This window comes from Delphinapterus leucas, chromosome 9 (genome assembly GCF_059928025.1).
Source record: "Delphinapterus leucas isolate spDelLeu-1000000601 "Yukka" chromosome 9, BTC_Dleu_Yukka2, whole genome shotgun sequence".
Taxonomy (NCBI): Eukaryota; Metazoa; Chordata; class Mammalia; order Artiodactyla; family Monodontidae; genus Delphinapterus; species Delphinapterus leucas.
The window spans coordinates 43,450,985-43,472,323 of record NC_143137.1 but is presented as its reverse complement, the minus strand read 5'-3'; the positions used below and the strand labels follow the sequence as shown (position 1 = coordinate 43,472,323).

General features: G+C 37.3%; 1 protein-coding gene across 2 annotated transcripts in view; it reads left to right on the top strand.

Annotated features, from left to right (window-relative positions):
* The window catches only part of BBS9 (Bardet-Biedl syndrome 9), a 453,658-nt gene extending 432,532 nt beyond the window's left edge, over nucleotides 1-21,126 (top strand). The window contains exons 23-27 of one of the 2 annotated variants that reach the window (XM_089917019.1): nucleotides 14,525-14,635; nucleotides 14,842-14,994; nucleotides 15,787-15,984; nucleotides 19,776-19,840; nucleotides 20,622-21,126. In XM_089917019.1, the coding sequence (XP_089773145.1) occupies nucleotides 14,525-14,635; nucleotides 14,842-14,873 (143 nt within the window). In that variant the 3' untranslated portion in view covers nucleotides 14,874-14,994; nucleotides 15,787-15,984; nucleotides 19,776-19,840; nucleotides 20,622-21,126. The remainder of the gene's footprint in view (nucleotides 1-14,524; nucleotides 14,636-14,841; nucleotides 14,995-15,786; nucleotides 15,985-19,775; nucleotides 19,841-20,621) is intronic. The other variant, XM_089917020.1, reaches the window with a different exon arrangement.
* Nucleotides 21,127-21,339: the final 213 nt, after the last annotated feature.

Sequence of the window (21,339 nt, the reverse complement as noted above, 5' to 3'; positions counted from 1 at the left end):
TTCCCACTTTGCAAATGAGGAAATAGAGATTCAGAATTATTAAGTGACTTGCCCAGGAGCTGAGTGAGCAGTTTTCCTGGAGTCTGGGGGTGCAGATTTTTACCTACTCTCCACTCAAAGTTGTTGTGAGGACCAAGGTCAAGTGAGAAGGTTTCACAGACTGTGGAACATGATACAAACAGAACAGCCCTATCAGCCTAGTATTTTCTTTTCTCCCCTAGCCACCCCCTTTTATTCCTAAGTATTCTGACATGTGGGTTGTACTGTGGGCTGGTTATCCTCATTCCCTCTGCATTTTCACACCTTTGTTTTCCTCCATTCTCTCCCTCCCTTCCTTTTATCCCCTGCAGCATTTCCACAGAGCTTCTTCTCTTAGATAGGTCTTACTCTATGTCTCCCTTTCTCAGCCAGAGAGAGCTCTCCTCACCCTGATGTTTTCTTGCCTTACTGACTCTTTCAACCTATCTCTCTTGTGTTTGACACCATTTAAAAATTGTTTTCATAGCTCAGTTATAGGCAGACAGCTTCACATTTTCCCTCTGTGTTTTTTAAAGGTTTGGTTTGAAAAAGGGCAGTACAGGATGTATAGGAGGTAAGAAAGAAGAGAAAAGAAACTTTTGGGAGGGGCTGCTTATTCTATCTTCAAAGGAAGCAGAGCTGGGGTTAGTCCAAGTTGTTTTACAATTGGAAGAGAGTCATCCTACCATAGTTTGGACAAAACCTGGCTTTTTATTGCCAAGAAAGTATAAGATGGAAATGGAGGTAAATGTGAATAATTCAAAGTAATGTTTAAACTTTGAGGATATTTTACCTTCTCTGGAATTAGAGATTTATGCTAGTCAAGAGTTAGGGAGGAATTTGAAATGTTTATGTTACCAGAGTGTAAAAAACGTTGTCCAGTTGTTTATCTAATCTTTCATTGGGCTTGCTTTTAAAAACACGTTTAGATTTGAAGTAGCCTGGGAATAATAAACTGTTCCAGACCATAACTTGATGCCCCAGTGGAAATAAGATAGATCCTTTTTCATTTGTTTTGAGAAATTTCCCAAGCAGACAGATGTCTTTGTACCTTCCTTTGCAGTTCCTTCATCCACAAATGACTGTTATCAAGAAATAGAATTACAAGTGTTCTGTTACTTCTTTTTAACTTTAGCTCCTACAGAAATTACTACTGGGATCTTATTTCTTTTCTGGGCTGAACATTTTGTTGTTGTACCTACTCAGTCTCACAGATTCTCCATGTGTTATCATCCAGGAAGATTCATTTCTTAAAGATGTGTATTAATTAATACAAAGAACTTTTTGAGAAGCTTTTTTGATCCACAGAGCAACCACGTGTGCTGGGGCATAGGAATAAGAGGTACTATACTACATTCTGCTGTAATTATTTTCCAACCTCCCAGTGGAAAACGTAGATAATATTATGTAAAAAATAGAATGAATTTTGGTTTTCATTTCTTCTTCCTAATCCCTTAGCCTAAATTCATTCACTCAAGGCAACCAGTAATTATTGTGTGCCTACTGTGTGCCAGGAACTATTCCAGGGCTTGGGATACAGCAACAAACAAAATAGACCAAGATCCCCGAAATTTTGGAACCCTCATTCTAGCGGGGGAGATGATAGAAAATAGCATGATAAAGAAGTAAACTATGTAGTATGTTAGAAAATAACAAGTGTTAGTGTTAAAAGGTGATAAGTACTATGGAAAAAGAAATGTCAGAAGAGAGGCAGTTACAAGATTATAATTTTAAATTGGGTTGAGGGTAGGCTTTGTTGAGAAGGCAACTTTTGAACAAAGACTTAAAGAAATGAGGGATTTATCCATGCAGAGATCAGAGAGATGTGTCCCAGGTAAGGAGAATGAGCCTGGCATGTTCCAAGGACATCGAAGAGGCCAGTAGTGAGGCCAGTAGTGAGTGGTAGGAGATGAGGCCAGAGGGGTGAGATCATGTACAGCCTTTTGGCTGACTTTTGCTTTTTTCTGGGTGAAGTGGGGAGGACCATTTTGAAGAAAGGAATATCATCTTACATTTTAAAAGAATCCCTGCCTGCTATTGTGCATAGACTATGGGGGTGGGGGCGGTCAAAGGTAGAGGTGGGCATTCAGTTTGAAGGTTACTCAGGTAAGTAATTTGGCAATAGTTCAGGTAAGAGATGATGGTGGATTGCACCAAAGTGGTAGTAGTGCTGAAGGTGGTGACAAGTGATCTGATTCTGGATACATTTTAAATGTAAAGACAACAGAATTCCTAACAGAGTGGCCGTGTTGTGTGAAAGGAAGAAGAGAATCCAGGACAACCCCAAGAGTTTTGGCTTGAACCACAGGAAGGATGAAGTTGAGAGGAGAAAGGCTGTGGGGTGGAACAGGTTTGTGGGGAAGATCAGGAGTACAGTTTGGGATATGTTGAGTTTGAGATGCTATAAGATGCCCAAGTGGAGATATTGACTAAGTAGTTGGATATACAAGTCTGAAGTTCAGGAGGGAAATCTGGGCTGGAGTTATAAAATTAGGAGTTGTCAGCACGAAAGTGTTATTTAAAGCCATGAGACTGGATAAGGTCACCAAGGGAGTGATTTTAGAAAAGAGATGAGAATCAAAGACCGAGCGCTGGGAGAGTCAGAATTTTAGGAGTTTGGGAGAAGAGGGGGAACCAGCAGAGGATGCTGAGAAGGAGCATACAGTGAGGTAAGAGGAAAATCAGTAGAATGTGGCATCCTGGAAGTCAGGTGAAGAAAGAGTTTTAAAAGGTGGTGGAATGATCAGCTGTGTCAAATGCTAATGGGTCAAGTAAGTTGAGGGCTGAAAACTATAGATTTAGCAACGTGGAGGTCACTAATGATCTTGAATAAAGCAACTGTTTGTGGAGTGGTAGAGGCCAGGTCTAGACTGGGATGGTTGTACAAGAGAAAGGAAGAGAATTAAAAATAGCAAATACAGACAATTCTTTGGAGAAGTTTTGCTGCCAAGAGGAGTAAAGAAATGGAAGAAGATGCAGGAAAGTGGGGGTCAAGAGACAGTAGATTATTCCTGATTTGATGTTTATTGTTGTCCTTTATTGTTTATCTAGACCCCAGTCCTTGTTCTTTATCAAGCTGTTATTTGCTACTGGCTACTGTTTTTTTTTTTTTTTGCTAGGCCAGACAACCAGTTAAAGTTTTCCTTGACTAGATAACACGACAGTTTGTATTCCTGGGGGTCAGGCAGCTGTAGCTGCTGCTCTCTGCCTTCTGAAAATTCACCACCCTCCTTTCCTTCAGCTTACATGAGAACCTCAGACTTAGGTGTGGGAATTTTGGCAATATAAGGCAAAGATGATGAGAATAATAGTAATACTTATTATTATAACACTTAATGTATCACTTACTATGAACCAGGCATTATTTGAAGTGTTCATATAAATTAACTCATTTAATCTTTACAATTATCCTGTGAGCTAGGCACAGTTATCATCTGCATTTCACAAATAAGGAAACTGAGGCAGAGAAAGGTCAAGTGACCCGTTAAAAGAAAAAAAAGTAATGGTGGGGCTGGGATTAAAATTCTGACAGTCTAGCTCCAGAGTCCATGCTCTTGAAGCACCTGGAGAATTTTAAGAGCAAGATGTTAGCTAGAGAGATTTCATTTTACATAATATGAGAATTTTCTAGAGTTGATGGGCTAAGATTTTGAGAAACAAGATAGAATACAGGAGCTGATGGGGCATTTCCCCAGATTTACTAGCCTGTACATTAGTGGACTGTCACCAGTGCATAATATTGGAATGATGTGGTAGAGCATTCTTCAAAGATAACTTTTGTAAAGACTGTATTTCCTATGTATTTGCTCAAATTTCATGAATTCCTTTCCAAATCAACAAGTATATATTAAGCATCCACTCTTTGCATGAAAAAGAAAAAACATTAACTATTTTCCTCTATCTGTTTATTTTCCTTTGCGAAGCTTATTTGTTTATCATGCAGGCTATAGAACAATCTGGAAATTAAAATAAAAAGGATTGTATATGTGAATATAACACTATACTGTTTTTTTAAGGATTCTTAAAATTTCTGTAGCTTTAGAGATGAAGCATGAACTAAATGACCCTTTGTTAAGTGTTAGTTCTTAGAGCACTGGCAGGCAATTGCCACTGAATCCTTCATTAATAATCCCTTCCTTTTCCAGAAGGACTTGCCAGCACCCATAAAGTATTCACTAGGAGAATTAAAATCATATAAAAATAATTGGTGTTTGCTTCCTTCAAGGCATACATTTAAATACATTGCTTTATTCCTCCGCTCCTTGGCTGCCTCCGATGTTTAGTAACACTAGGTCAGCAGACTTCCTCTTTTAAGGTTCATCTGCTGGCCATTTCAGTTTCCCATGAGAAAGCAAACCTACCACTGTTTTACCCTTTTATCTTAATGTTTCATCCATTTATGTCATACTATCTCGTGGGTCTGTGTTTCTCAGTAGTAATGGCACTGCTGGTAAATAGAAAACAATGAATGTGATTATGCACTCCTGATCGTCATCATCATCATTTGAGCCCTTTTAAAAATTCCTGTTTTGATCTCAGAATAGTGATTATCTAGGATAGTAGATTATCAGTGATTTCATCCTATAAAGGATGTGTGCACTGTTTTTCAAGTGAATTATTTTAATGCCTGGTTGACAATTTTGGCTTTGACTACTGGGTCCAGCTAGAAACATTCCACCACTGGTCTGCCTACCCCATCTTCTGGGTTTACCTGAGCATTTTTTACAGCATCAAATATAAATTCATGCCGTGCTCATGGCTTGTAGTTTCATGTGTAATTGGCTGTAACGTAATGACTAACGTATGTTGGAGGTTAGTACTGAAAATAATAGCCCAACATTTATTGGGGGCGTACTCTGTGCCAGGCTCTGTGATAACTGTATTACAAGCACTGACCAATTTAATCTTCATCTCTCATAAAGTAAATGCTATATTTTCTGAATTTAGAAAAAAAGGAAACTAAGTGCCAGACTTATGTGACTTTGCTCTAGACACAATGATAATTGCCATGTCCCATTTTGGATGTCCCTTTCCACTATCAATGGGCTGGTTATCATCTTGTGTACATTTCCCTTTTTGCAAAATATGACATTGTTTAATGGACTATTGTAGAAATATATCATTAGATAACAGAGTTGTTTAGGAATGAGTCCTGAGTGCTTGTTCAGTTTCCTCATTTGTGAACGAATATGATGAAACAGGTGCTCTCCAGAGACGTTGTGTTCTTCACTCTTTTCCCTCAACCTGTATATAACTGAAGTGACCCAGCTGAACTCTTAGTTTCAAAATCACCACCTAAACTCTTGTCATTATTAAAAAGAACACAGTTTGGTCAAGATTATGGCTTTTAATTGGGTTGTGGAAAGAAACTCAAGTTGAAGAAATGTTGCCAGGATCACTGAGGAATTAATAACCACTTGATGCAAGAGGGAAGCTGTGAAGAACACTGGCTCTCTTATTATGTGGTGTCCAGGCAAAGTAGAGTTATGTTCTTACTCTTTCATTTTTTTAGTAATTATAATTGCAGAACTATTGGCTTCCTTTCCTTCTCAACTGTAGCTATAATGTTTTATTTGTGCATGTATACTTTTGAGAGAGAGTTGGTCTCTGAAGAGGGAGTTAGGAAAGTATTTGAAATGGAAATGTCTTAAAATTATGTGTCTTTCCAGTTGTATATTGGATTGCCTTAGGATTTAGAAACAAAATGGAAATTAAATACCACAATCACCTTCTTTCTGAACAAGAAAGTGCTATACTTATCAGTATAGAAAAGATCTAGTTGAAAGACAACAGATCTTGCATTTCCTTGGAGAGTGCTCTAGACATTGATCAACTGGCAAGAAAAAGCAAATATTAACTTTCTCTTCTTCCTCACCTTCTCACCATGGCTGGGTAATACTTTTGTATTCCTGTTTGGAGGATTTAATGGCCTTGTTAACATGTGGGAAAACATTGTGATTGGAGACTTTAACAAAATAGTGAGTAGTTTTATTTTTTTTTAACTTCCACGTTTATGTTTTTACTAGTGTGTGTCTTTCCAAGTACTCCAGGTTAAGAACTAAATGTGTTAGAAAAACAGATGTAATGCAAATAAATGGGAGAGTTCTCATCTCCTTCAGTGAAGAAAGCTCCGAGTTCCTGAGCAGTAATTTTATGGGACCTTCTCTCTGTATCAGAAAAAAATTGTGCTTACCCCACTTCTTTCCCCTGAGTTCTGTTGTATCATAACTGACTAATGATGTATAGGACCAGACAATTCACCTACATATGGTAGGGGATCATAATGCACTAACATGGTATAGAGATCACTCTTACCAACAATTAATTGGGGAATTCACTTTATGAAGCCCTGTTTACGGACTGACATCTGGTGAACTTCTTAACCTGGATCTGTTCCAATCTTCAGGATTTATGGACTGTGCTTGCTTTTTTGTAAATAGGACTTTTTTCTGCTTGGTATATTCTGTTTACATAATTATCAATGGATGAAAATGGCTATGTTCCTGTATTTCTTAATCCTTTGTACTAAGTGGACCTAAATTCTAAGTGGTGGTCCAGCTAAAAGAATAGTTGGACACCTATCATTATTCAAGTTGTGGAAACATCTTAATGCCAGGAGGACCCTACCCTCTTAAATCCAGATTCTCTGACTGGAGCCCTTATACCCCAAGGGACTTAGTATTCAGTCTTTATGGGATTTTTAAAACTTGTTGAGACACATGCTAGACCTCTTAAAATATATCAGACTTCCTTTTATTCACAAACTTGGTCTCTGCTGTGATGTGTGAAATGGAAATATTTTCAAACATAGGTATATGTGCATAGTCCTGAACACATTTTAAGTTCTTACCGGGTGTGGGGGGGGATCAAAGTTTATTATTAGGTAGTGGAAATGAAATCCCAAACCTTCCACAGGCATCATGTTGGACACACATTACAGTGAACTTCACCTGCCTCTCACTGGTTCACCATTATTATCTCTGTTGCTAGTAGATGAGCTGCTGTCTAGCAGTCAGCATGTCATCTGCAAATATAGGGAGAAAGAAAAGTTATCGAATGGATCTAAAAGAAACATAGAAAAACAAATATCATATGTTGGAACTGGAAACATAAGACTATATAGAAAGGCATTGTTTTCTTCTGGTTTCCTGAGTTTGAAACTGTAAAACTGTACCAGGTTAAGTGTGAGGTGCCTCTACATTACAACAAAGTAAAGGGCAGAATGGAAGGGGAGATGAGAACAATATTGACGTATGATCTCCAGTTCCTCCTTCAGAGAAGCAGTGTCACCATATGATATCAACCTGATTTGCCATGCTGTGGTAAGAACTCATTCAATGATACATTACATTCTTGAGGGCTTTATTTCCAAGATGTGCTTTGACAAGGTCTGACTGTTGTATTTTTAACAATCTCCTATATATGTATAGTTTTCTGGAGCACCTACTTAGTAAGCACCTTGGTAAACCCAATTTCACAGAAGTCTTGGCTTTCTAAAATGGCCCATAAGTACAGAACAGAGTCATACACACACACACACACACACACACACACACACACACACACAGTCAAAAAATTTCCAACAAGCATAGCTTTACCAATTATGGTGTGTTCTTAAGGAAATGTTAAGTCCAAGTACAAGATGGATTGGGCCCTTTGAAGTCCAGTGTGGAAGAAGAGAAGTCAGTGGAGAATTAACAGGGGAAGTGCAGCCCCACTTTTCCTCCAAGCCGTTTGCTGTTTCTCTCCATGGCAGCACTTGCATAAGTCTTTATCTGACACAATTTTTCCTAGGTATACCTCCTACTCTGCATTAAATTTTTCTAACTGCTATTGTATTTTTTATTCTTTAATATTTTATTATCTATACCTTCAGTAAGTCACCCCAAATATCATCTGTATAAGTGTACACAGAAAAATGGAATATGTTGATAATTTATCCTCCCCTCCCCACTTTTCCTTTTCATCCTCTATCTCCTTCTCTCTTTTACCCACCCCTTTTCCTTCCATTCTTCCATTTTGTCAAAAAATTTGTAAATACTTGGTTAAAATTGCTACACAAACATACAGTAGGATTCTTGGCTTTCTATAGCTTACATTCTCCTTGGGCTAAAAAAATATATTTTAAGAAAACAGAAGAATGAACAGAGTAGAGGAGAATTATCAGGAAAACTCTTATACATATCTTTAATGCCTATGTGTGGTTGTGTGTACACATTTACAGAGAGAGAGAGGGAGAGGGTGAGGGAGACTGAGAAAGGATAAAGAGTAAAACTATTTCAAATGAATATATTTTCGGAGAAGTTTTTAACTACTCATAGTCTCTTAGGGAAACTTTTCATATTTAAGATAGTGAAATATTCTTTTCAAAGCACCCATTCGCCACACTTCACGTGAATTATAAACCTTTGAAATGAAATCTGAATGTTAACTTCAAAAACACTTTATCAATCAAGTAAATCTTGATTAAAAGAAAAATGTCACTGGTGTATATTTTTGAGGTTTCTGCTGTTTTTAATTCTTAGTGGCAATTCAAGCATGTGAACAGAAGATTCTTTGGCTGGCAAGTCAGAGCATGGTCTGTGGTCATTTGTGATTCTCAAAGTGTCTCCTTGTTTGATTGCTTTTAAATATATGAAGAAAAAAGAAGAAAAAAAATTTTTCCTCCCTGAAGGAATGGAACATTTGCACCCATACACTCAGTTGATTGCAAAGGTCTCTGTTGCAAGAATATAAATCAGCAAAGTCCTAAAATATACCCAAAGAACAGCTTGCCAACCTTCTGGGTTTTCTGTATCACTGAAAGGAAGTACTGGTTAGGACAGCCAACTCACAAGCAAATCCACTGAGATCTTGATGGGAAAAAAAGGTATTCTTGTGAAAGCTCTAATGGTTTAGGAAGCAGGAGAATCAGGAATCGGCTCTAGGATATGAGGGGCATCCGCTACCCTCTCTGAGCCTCTGTTTTGATGTCTCCTAAATGAAGGTGGTTGCACTAAAAGCTAAAGTTCTTTGTTTCCACCGATACGGTGTGGAAAGTGTATCTATGCCAAGAAAATTCGTAGAAAACAGAGATGGCAAAATGTACTTTGTGCTGAGCACTGTGTTCAGTGTACACGGTCTCACATAATCCTCACAATAGGCCTCATTAAGACTCTCTCTTTACAGTTGGGGCAACTGACAACCTGCCTGCGTCCAACAGCTAGACCCAGACTGACCCACTCCTGAGAACTTCACAGTCTAAGTCAAGCCTTGCTGTTGGCCTCCTTTGCCTTCAGAGGCCTCCCCATTCACTGCCCACCTGGGTTTCACTTTTGATAGAGGAAAAGAAGAACAACTGGAGACAATCCTAAAATTTGGGAAACTCTAAGAATTTATGAAAAGAAACTGTCTTAAAAATTTTCCCCCAATCTAGTCATGAGAAAAATATTAAGCAAATTCCAGTAGAAGGGCATTCTGCAATATGCTTGACCAATACTCCTCAAAACTTCAGGGCCATCAAAAGTAAGGAAGGTCTGAGAAACTGTCACCACCAAGAAGAGCCAAAGGAGATGCAGCAACTAATGTCATGGGGTATTCTAGGTGGGATCCCGAGACAGAAAAGGATGTTAGGTAAAAACTAAGGAAATCTGAATAGGCTATAGATTTTAACTACTAATAATGTACTAATAATGTATCAGCATTTGTTCATTGATCAAATGTACCATGCTAATGCAATATGTTAACAATAGGAGAAACTGTGTGGAGAATATATGGGAATTCTCTGTACCATTTACTAAATTTTTCTGTACATATAAAAATGTTCTAAAAATTAGTCTATTTTTTTAAAAAAAAAAAAAAGCTTATCACTGCCCAAACAAAAAGAGCATTTGTAGCAGTAGGGCAAATAATATTCTTTTAAAGAACTGCTACTATTACTACTCCTCCTCTTCCTCTTCCTTATTGCTATTGTTATAGTAATACTATGAGATGATCTGGCAGTGTTAAATGCCTCTAGGAACCTTTAGAATTAGGATGCAGTTGAAGAGTAGCTTTCTGTGAGCCTTGTATTAGGCCAGGCTTTGGCAAGCTACAGCCAATGGGCCAGATCTGACTGTTTTAGTAAATAAAGTTTTATTGGAACACAACTAATGCTCATTCATGTTTACATTTTGTCCTTGGCTGCTTTTACGCTACAATGGCAAAACTGAGCAGTTGCACCAGAGACCAGATGGCCCACAGAGCTTAAAAAATATGTACTATCTGGCCAACCCCCGGTTTAGGTTACCTGAGTTACAAGGTAGATGGTGAGGAAGGTAAGCTGGGCCACCAGAATTCATCTGGGTTATAATCAAGTATCTATCAAATAGAACTCTGCAGATCAAGTAGCGTGAGTAAATAGAGTAGTCAGCTTCAGAGGTGGCCACATGTTTAAGGTGTCTGAACACTCTTTTTTTTGCTGCAGAGCTGTGTCTTTTGGCCCCATGAGTGTATCAGCTGTGTGAACCCTACCCCTTCAGACTTCCAACTTTAGGGACTTCCGTCTTGGCCTTTTCACTCTACTCTTCTTTTAGTGTTCCTAACTTTGACATGAGAGTAAATAGTCAGAACTTAATGTGTTTTTCAATGTGCCAAGCACTTACACATGCTCATCAATTTCTTCCTTATGAAGTAGGGCTGCCATAGTCTCTGTTTATAGATAAGGAAACTGAGGCTCATTAAAGTGCAATAATTTGCTCAGGAAGGTCACTTGGTTCATAAATGCTGAGCCATGGTTTGAATCGAGGCTTTGTTAAATTCCCTACAAATAAGCCCGCATTCAGTGCTGGAGCTGGCTCACACTGGCTGGTGAGAACCAATCATTGAATTTTTAGGAATTCTGTGAGCCAGTTAACAAATTCAGCCGTTATTAAAAATTAAATTATGTAAACTTTACAACCAAATAAGTTGTATTAAGAACAAAGATAATACACCTCAAAACTCTTCACTAGTTATTACTACATTTTACTATTCTCTATGCTCTTGAGATTATTTATGTCTACGGAATCTGAATGGTGAAAGTGCTATCTCATGGTGTCCTCTTACACATCTCTGCCAAGCTCCACGTTTGGTGATGTCACGTTGGTTGCTTGAAACTGGCCATGATAGGAGTATTTATACCAAAGAAATGGGCAAACACTACAGATTAGGGCTTTACCTTTTTTCCTTGAAAGCCAGCTGGTTACATATTTTCCAGAATACCAGTGCTTACCCTGCATTCTGATTTTGATCTCTAGTATTCTAGACAGTTACATTTGTTTCTGCTTGGCCTCCTATCTTGACCATTGAACTCTATAACTTTTATAGTTCATGCTATAGCAATCTACAGAGAGGACCTGAGCTTTTTTTTTTTTTTAAGACTTATTTATTATTTAGTTATTTATTTTTGGCTGCGTTGGGTCTTAGTTGCGGCAAGCAGGATCTTTGTTGAGGCATGCGGGAGTTTTCGTTGTGGAGTGCGGGCTCTTCATTGCGGCGTGCAGGCTTCTGTCTAGTTGTGGCTTGCAGGATTCCTCTTCTCTAGTTCTGGCGAGTAGGCTTCAGGGCGTGTGGGCTCTGTAGTTTCCAGCACACAGGCTCTCTAGTGGAGCCTCGAGAGCTCAGTAGTTCTGGCTGCAGGCTTAGTTGCCCCACGGCATGTGGGATCTTAGTTCCCTGACCAGGGATCGAACCCGCATCCCCTGCATTGGAGGGCAGATTCTTTACCATTGGACCACCAGGGAAGTCCCTGAGCTCTTTTTTATTATTTTTGTTTGTTTGTTTTTCTGACAGTGGGTAGCATTTCCTTAGTGTAATTCCCTTGTTGATAAAATATGTTCCACCTGGTGAGGAAGAAGTTTCAACAATTTTATAATTTGCTTTTGAATGCAGAAACAGGTTTAAGGATAGCTTGTAATCCATAAAAAAAAAAAAAACAAAACAAAACCCTAGAGTTGAATTATCTTTATAAATATAGGGTGATCTCCCGTTGTTCAGAATTGTTGGTAAGATTTTCTACTTAAATAATTTTCTGGCTACATGAGGATTGTAGCCAGAAAAATTTTCTTAAAAAATGTTTAAATTTAAGTATAGTGGATTTACAGTGTTTCAGATATATAGCAAAATGATTCAGTTATACATATGCATATATATTTATCTATTCTTTTTCAGATTCTTTTCCATTATAGGTTATTACAAGATATTGAATATAGTTCCCTGTGCTATACTTGTTGTTTATCTATTTTATATATAGGAGGATTGCTATATATCTTGATGTGCTACTAATCTGCAAAGCAACAAATTTTTACAGCCAGGTTTAGTTAACACAAATGGTCATGCACATAATTTGATTGGTAACAATTCAGAGGAAGAGGGAGCATAGTGAAATGTCTCAAAAACATCCTCTTAAACATCACGGGTGTAATCTCCAATTTATAAACTGTCTTGTTCCAAATGCTATAGATACTGTTTGCAATTTGTGATACATGCTTCATGCTTTCAAATTTCACCTGCAGGGGTTAGGGTTCCAGATTACTCCAGAAAAGTGCTTTAAGCATTTAAATGTAATAGGACTCTAAAATGAAGCCACCACTTATAACACTGTTCCTCATGAAAATGCCCCCAGAGTTCTGACTTGGGATCCCAGGTTCCTTAATGAAACTCCTTTTTACACGAGAGCACAGGGATAGAAGTGGATCTCCATAATTGTACCAGCAGTGGGCAAAGAAGAGCCTGGACATCCCATATTGGTGGGGAGAGGGGGGCTGTTCTGGACATTATGCAAGGAGGGAGCTGCCAGACAGATACTGGAGTAGAAGGGAGGTACATAAGTTGTGAGAAGCCCCTGCTGTTGCCAGAATGAGTTTACTGGCTATTTGAACGTCTGGTAATTAGGAGTTGGCTGAATTATTATTTTTAACTATAATTCCATGTATCATATTAATTAATGTAGACCATATCTTGAAATCAGTGCTGTTCAAAGTGTGAATAGAAGACTAGCATCTGTCTGCAAACTGTCTGTTACTTGAAACTGAGAATAAGCATTGAGAAACTTGTAGCAATTGACAGTATACTTTTTACAATGATTGAATCTAAAAGATAAGGGCCTATATATTGTTCATTTTATTTTTCTAGTAATTCCTTTTATTCATTTTTATTATACGTGACAAAAGTATTAGCTTAGATAGATTGGAAATTTTAAGGCTGGTCCTTTTGAGAAGCATTGCTACAGTGGGCTTCAGAAGGTCTCTGTTAGTTTGGAAATTTTATAGTTTATTTCTCTCCTTTTACTGCTTACTCTGAAATTTTTGTTTGTTTTTACTTAAACAGATTAAAAATAAGCCTGGTTCTCCTTCTGGATGGGGCCCTAGCTATTTTAAGGTAAAGCAGGGCAAGTTCCATTGCACTGATGGATAATTCTAACATTTCCTGTTTGGGAAACCTCTGAGGCTACCTCTGATTCTTATTTTATGAGTGTGGAAATCCTTGTCTCTCAAGTTTCCCTCAACATCGATTTCTTTTTCAGAGCTGATCCAGAGGGATGGATGGTAAGGTGTACTTTCCTTCAGACCTGGGATCTTGACTTCACTCTCATTTGAGTGACGTGGTTTACACATCAGTGCTGCTGGTACCCTCTCTTTATAAACCCCCTCACACATAAAGCCAAACTTGAATATGGAGGCTTTGGACTCAGTGTATGAGAAGCCTCAGAAAAGGAAAAATCACACTTTATTTACAAGAAGAATGGCTTTGGGAAAAAATGTGTACAGTATACAGCATGTTAGTACATTTCCAGAAAATTAGTCAAATCAAGTTGCAGATGTAGTCAGAAAATTCTCAACATGAGTTCTCTGTACAATATTTTGGTGGATAAAATCAAATGGCTTATACCTAATATTTTCAAAGTGCAGTGGACCCAGCTTATTCTCAAGTCACCTTGGAACTGACTTGGAATTGAAAGCTTCCACAATGCATTCATGGTTTTGCTGTGAATTATGAAGTGCTTGTGTCTCTGCTGTAAGGTGTTGGGATTCAGGAATAGAATCAAATTCCTGAGAAACACCACCATAGTCACCAACTCAGAACACCAGTGGCCTTCCTCTTTGTTCAGGGAAGTTTTCTTTCCCTCACAGTCGATGTGCTTTGTTTCTTTTATAGTTTCTGATGCTCTGGTATTAAAGTGAATTTCTGCTGAGGTACCATTATAGTATGGATATCACATATGCTATAGATTTTGTCCTTTCTGACTTTAAAAGGGTTAAATTTGAAGACAACACCATTGCTGCTGTTGCTAAGTGCTCATCAGTATGTCTTTAAAGGCAATGACTCATTCCCAGCATTTTCACCAAAAGAGAAACATTTAAGATTATCCTTTTTGGTCTACTCCTGAAGATTGTTGTCTCTTTATTTATCACCTTCATGACTGGTACGTTCTTAAGCTGAGGTTGCCGTATGGAGAGGTAGATTTTTCTACACGTTGCTTAAAATATTGTTTGTATTTTTCAACTAGGTGGCTGTGCTACGATCCCAGAATCAGACCTAGAAGAAAGATCAGTAGAGCAAGACTCCACTGAACTGTTTACCAACCGCAAACACCTCATCGTGGAGACGCCCATGCCTGGTAAGAGAATGGGTGGCCTTCACAACTAGCATGTCAGGAACAGCGAGACACTGGTCAGGTTTTGTCATACCAGAAAGCATTTTGCAAAATTGCTTGTTTTCTAACTTATTCAGCCTTCACCTTGGCATTGGTGCAGCTGAGTTTGATCATTTGTATATTCCTTTCAATATTCAGACCTTTTCTCTCTCTTTCTTTCATTTTTCCAGAAGTTTCACCCCTCCAAGGAGTTTCAGAATAGCTGAAGTAGAGTTGTTTGGTTGAGGGGAAGATGGCCTTCCCAAGGCTGATCATGTGTGGACCTCATGCCAAGCACAGATGAAGGTGCTTCATACAGCTCACCTGCCAGGAGATAACAATAGGTAGAGATGGGGATGGGGACTTTTAATTTTTCTAGGAGGACTTGTAATACTATGGGCAAGTCAGTTGAACTTGTCTTACCAGGAAAGGATGTTGCTGCTTTTTGGTCATCTGTATGCTTTCAGCCACAGTATATAGTGAGATGACATCTTTTGGGGGCAGACTTTGTAATGCAAAGACCCAGATCCTACTTGATACCCCAGTTTTTTCACAGAATTCTTATGTATTAAATGTATCGAGTTTAATAAAAGCATCTCATTGTCAAACAATATCTTGGATTTGATTTATAATCAGAGGGTTATATAGTTGATTTCTTTATTTATTTAAAGTGAAGAAGTTGAACGGAACTAAAAATGTTGCTTCTCCACAGTAAGACTTGAATGTGGTTATTTTATAAATACAAGAAACTACTATTAGGCTAAAAGTGGGAAAAGGTGAGTTTTCTAGTATTGCATGAAAATGTTAAAATATTTTCAAGGAAGCTAGTACATTAACATCCTCTTTCATTACCCCAATGGGAGATACCTTTTAAAAATCCAGGTTATAGAAGGATTCACACTTTATTATAATTAAAATGTAAGGTTTTCATATGCAGGAAATAGAGGAGATTTTGCCAATTTCGAGTTAAAATTACAGTTGCAAGACTGATTTATTTAAATAAAAATATGTCTGTGCCAGTTTTGGAATGCCTCAGTCAGTACAAAGGAGAAAGTGGCTCGCAGTTTTTCTATAAGTGAAATGTCAAAAAAATTGCAGAGGATGTATTATTTATTATTTATAGCATTCTTTTTTAGGAGATGCAGCAGAAGATTAAATAGTTTTCATTGTCAAGTATGGGAGTGGACACCTTCTAGCCTTTGGGCCAGAATCAACCATTAGGTTAATGTTACCCAGCCTGTGGGGACCAGTAAAAGATGTCTTGGCTCTGTGTATGCCTAAAGATGCAAAACCACAACACTTCTGATCATCTTTAACAGCTTCATTGAAGAAAGGTTAGAAGAGAAGTATATTCCTTCTTTAAAGAGTGTTTCTCAGTTGTGTCTTTTTTTCTTTTTCTTTTTTCTTTTTGGTATTTGGTTCCCAGGGATATTTTTTCCATGGAGTGCATGTGTCCGTGTGCTCATCTCTGTTCTCCTTTCTTATCTCTTTTTTTTTTTTGAGTCATGCCCTGTTTGTCGTGTCCTGTCTGCCTTTCTTTAACTCAATTTCTTTTTCTCTCTTGTTTCTATGTTCATCAGCCTTGATCAGTCTTTCCCTTCCTCTGTTCCCCCCAATTCTTTCCCTTCACTTTTTGATTCTCTCCCTTTATTTCCTGTGATATAAAACTGAAGCATATCATTTGATTTGTAAAGGTTACTTTAAATGTGCATGAGTACAGTGATTTCTATCTCTTTCAAATCTCTCCTCCATTGTTTCCTTTTTTTAATGGCCTCCACAATTTCTCTATTCCATGAGGGAGTGTTTACCAGTGTAAACTCAAAAGGCTTCCTATCTCTGATTTGGGAGTTTAAGGTGACTTCTGCTGCTACAATTACATCTTATACTGAGAGTTTTTAATGTTAAGAAGTATATTTACAAGAAGTTTTCCTAGAAATCATTATCAGTATCTTAAGCCTATTAGCAAAATTACTTGACCAAATAATTTTATTTTTTTATTTGGATCATTTGAATACAGAACTCTGTATGCATACATCATACATATAAATATTTTAGAATGTTTCTAATTTATTACTATTTGCATTTTACTAGCTGCCAAAAGGAAAGAAGTTACTAATTAAACTTTTTAAAATTGAAATATAGTTAATTTACAATACTTTGTTAGTTTCAGGTGTACAGCATAGTGATTCGGGTTTTTTTGCAAATTAATTCCATTATAGGTTATTACAAGATATTGGATATAATTCCCTGTGCTATACAGTAAACCCTTGTTGCTTATCTATTTTATGTATAGTAGTTTATATATGTTAATATTCCTAGTTTGTTACCCCCTCCCCTTTGGTAAGTTTGTTTCCTATGTCTGTGAGTCTGTTTCTGTTTTATATATAGATTCATCGGTATTATTTTTTAGATTCCATATATAAGTGATGTCATATAGTATTTGTCTTTCTCTGACTTACTTCACTAAGCATTATATTCTCTAGATCCATCCTTAAATAACCTTTTAAACATTATCAAATTTAAAATGTAAGTTCTAAAATGATAAAAATGATTTGATTAATGACATAAATTTAACTTTGTTAAAGAATTTCCTGAATTTAAGTTGTACATATCTTCTACTCCTGATTTTAGCCTCATGACTTAAAAACACAAAAGCTGTTTAAAGTGTTTCTACTAGCAGAAAAATAATGGAGCCAAGAATTATGTTATCTTTTAGAGTGGCTGTTTAAAAATCAAGACCCAAATAATTCTTAACTATTCCTATTATTTTGAGACCAATATTTCAGTCTTTAATAACGATTGTCCATTATGTCTTTTGTGTGTGTGTGTGTACATAATCTTGGAGTAACTCACAAATCTGGAAGAAGGAAGATGATCCAGGTTTCTGATTAGCCCAGTGGTTTCATTATTACCCAATATATCAGGATAGGTACTAATAAAATAGCAACATTTATTAAATTCTTACTATGTGCTGCTACTTTGTATGCATGATTTCGCTCACTCCTCATGACACGACTGTGATGTAGAGAATGTTGTTATCTCTATTTTACAGATGAGAGTACTGAGATTTACAGAGTCTAAATAATTTGTCCAGTATCCCACAGTTAATATGTAGCAGAACTGGGATTTTAATCCAGGCTAATTCCAAAAGCCCAAATACACACCCAAATGTATAGATTATTGGTAAGATGTTCATTTTAAAACCGAGGGCTTATAGTCCAAGATACCTACATTTCTTTGATATCTAGTGTGTTTGCACATTTAAAAAATTTACTTTTCTTTGCCATTTGTATTTCTCCTTTGCTGAATTCCCTGTTCCTATTCTTCTTTTCCTGTTTTTTGGTGGTGGTGATAATTATCTCCTTATTGACTTATAATAGCCTTTTATGTGGAAATGATTTTAATCTTTGGTTGACTGAGTATGATATAAACATTGTTCTCAATTTTTCACTTGTCTTTTAATTTTGTTTCTGAGTGTGTTTTTTTTTCTTTTAATAGAAAATTTCTAAATTTTAAGTAGCCAAATCTATTAACCCCTTTCTTTGTAGTTTCTGCTTTTGGTGTCCAACCTGTGTGGTCTGTCTAATGCCCTTTCCTGTTTCTTCTCTGTGCCAGTCTGTGGTCGTGCTCAGGCTGTTGTGTTCTGTGCTATGGCAGCTTCAGTCATATCCTCTACTCTGGTGCACTGGGTTCTGTGAGCCACAGAGCTATGTTCTCTTCTGCTTTCATATCTCAAAGAGCTTTACACAAAATGTCTCCTAGGTTTTACCCAATTTCTTCCTTCCGCCTGTGGAGAATGACCCAAGTGATAGACACTCCACAGCTTTCAAAATACCACTCCCCTCTGATCTTTGCCCCTCCTCCACCATGGGCTCTCCTTTAGGATGATTGGCATTCCGAAAGTTTCCTTAGCACTCTTGTAAATAGCCTTGCCCACACCATGCCCACACCATGCCCTCCAGACATGGCCAGATATGTCCCCATCCCATGTGAACACAGGTTGGGCTCAGGTTGGGCATGTGGGGCCCATTTATATCTATGTGTACAGACGTAAGAGAGGTGAGTCAGTGATAAAGTTCTGTACCTCAATCCCCCAGTTCTCTAAGCTGTTTGGCTCCCCAGCCTTTCAAGGGACTGGCTTGGTATTTCCACAGGACAGGTACACCTGGAGTGCAAGGGTTCCCTCAAGTTGAGGAACATCAGATTGTGTTATGAATGGCTTTTCTAAAATTCCATTAATTGGAAAAAATATTCTCTGGCCTAAAAGTTGCTAAACCAAGAGACCTCTGTGTTTTCTTAAAATATCTGTCTCTGAGTAATTGGTAGTCTGTGTCACAATGTACACAATTCCCTATCACATAAAAATGCAGGTAAAGACGAGTGAAAGAATCAAAACAAAATATATGTGAGGAGTGTTTAACCCCCTAAAAAGCATTGTATGAGCACAGGATTGTCAGTGGTCACCTGCCACAGCAGCAATGTCCTCTTTGTGTGCCAACAGTGTCGTCCGTGGCCTTCTGTTCAGATATAGGGTGTGTCCATAATAGTCAGGGAGCCTGTGAGGGGAGGGTTGATGGGAGAGAGACTCAAGCTGGTGGTTTTCAGCCTTGGTTGCACATTAGGATCTCTCATTTTCTTCTTTTCGCTGATCTATATTTTCAGTGTTTTGTTAATGAATATTTATTGCTCTTGTAATAAGAGAACAGATCCCATCTTAGAATATATCAGTTTTAGTGATATAAATAATAATTAGGAACGTACTCTTGCTGATTAGCGTTTTCTATATTAACAGCATGAGTTTTAGAGAATAATCTACTTGGACAGTGAGCTCTAGTAGTTCAGAAAAGTCCAGAGTGTAATGTATTTTCATCAAAACAGCATGATTATTATAATTTATAGCAGTAATATGAACATGGAATTGTATTGAAAATTACAGTTTCTCTTCATGTCCTTAACATCATCTGATGCAAAAAAGCAAATGTGTCAATTAAATATGAAAATGATACTAAGAGGATTCTGAAGGAGCAACACAAGGCTGTTTAGATTATAACAGATGCTGCCTTTTCTATAGTCTTTCTGTGTATGTAGCATTGAATTAGCTGGTGTTATTTTTCTATTTTTGTAGGTAAATTATGGAAGCTATGTGGACATCGCATGTGTTAAGAGTTTTGTTGCTTTGGACTTCAAAAGGTATAACTTACAGTACAGCAGTATTGCCAAAGGCTAATTAGAGTAAGATGCCTGTTAGAGTGATCATGTCCCCCAGTGCCTAATCTCTGGGCTGGAGAGAGGTTCTCTGTTCAGGCTGATGTGGAAAAAATCTTGCAAAACCACTAATTCTCAGGCTCGCCATCATTTCATTTTAATTATATTCAACCTAGATCCCAACCCTTCCTTCAGGGCTTGGTCTGAATAAATTATCTCCTCACCTGGATGGCAAGAGCCACATTTGAGGCCCTCTAGGGAGAAGTGGGCAGATCATTGTGCATCACAGCTTTTAGTCCCATTTGCTGGCTCCTTATTATATTCTCCTCCTTTTTTGTCTTTTTATTTTGCTCCACTTTTAAATGTATTCTCTTTTGTTGTATTGACAGGACCTTGTAAGCCCCTTAAATCACTTCTGTAATGGGGCGGGGGGTGGTGAATAAATCAATATTGGCACCTCTCAGGACTTTCCTAACCGCCATTGCTGGCAGTCACATTTCCCTCACGAGAACATTGTGAACTCCATGCCTCTCTAACGACCTCTCTCACTTACTGTATTTTACAAGTTAGATTTTCCTTTCCTGCTAGAATAGATGTGCACATTCCTTGGACACAGCAGTTCTTGGATTCTTTCTACTGTTTAGTAAATATTTGTTGTATCAATAAATCAACTAACCTAAAAGCAGTCAGCAAGCCGTAGACAAATGGAGCAATCAGTGATTTAGAATACTGGCTGTGATCTTACTTTCCAAATTTATTTTTACAGATTGTGCTAAGAAGAGGCTGATATGACTCTCCAACAGTATTTACTTAAAGTTGGCTTTAAAGAGAGGTATGATTCTGAAAAATTTAATAGCTCAGGACATTTTTTTCTATGAGTGCTTAGATGACATTGATTTGAACACAGGGTTCAGGTTTTGTGAGTGTTTGAAGCTTATACAATTTTGGAGCACTTTTAAAGAAAAAGAATAAAAAATTTTAGTACAACATTAGGTATAAAAGTGTATATTTAGTTAGAGTCAAGAAAGCATAGCAACATATTACATGTTTGTAAAAAGTCAATAATTGCCACAAATGTCACAAAATCCATAAAAATAACGTATTTATACTGTTGACTGCTTGATAGTGCTTTAATACTTCTGCATATTTTTGACTGCACATTCTTTATTTGCCTCTTTCCTTAACAATTTTATAATTTCATTTTCTGTAGAATGAATTGAAAGATAATTCAATTTTCCTCTGGCATTATTGACCAAATATTTTTAAAAAGTTACTAATAGTTTGCAAGAGTTTCTTTCTGCTTTACAACTTATTATTAGTAATGTGTTAGTTTTTAGGATTGTTATCTTATTTAGGGAAACCTTTATCAATCTTCTTTCATATCTGCAGTGTAAGATTTCAGAGCATTTCAAATTTTATTGTTCAGTGATAAATTTTATTATTTCTTTTAACTTTTTTTTTTAGTGGTTTCAGAGACAGCAATT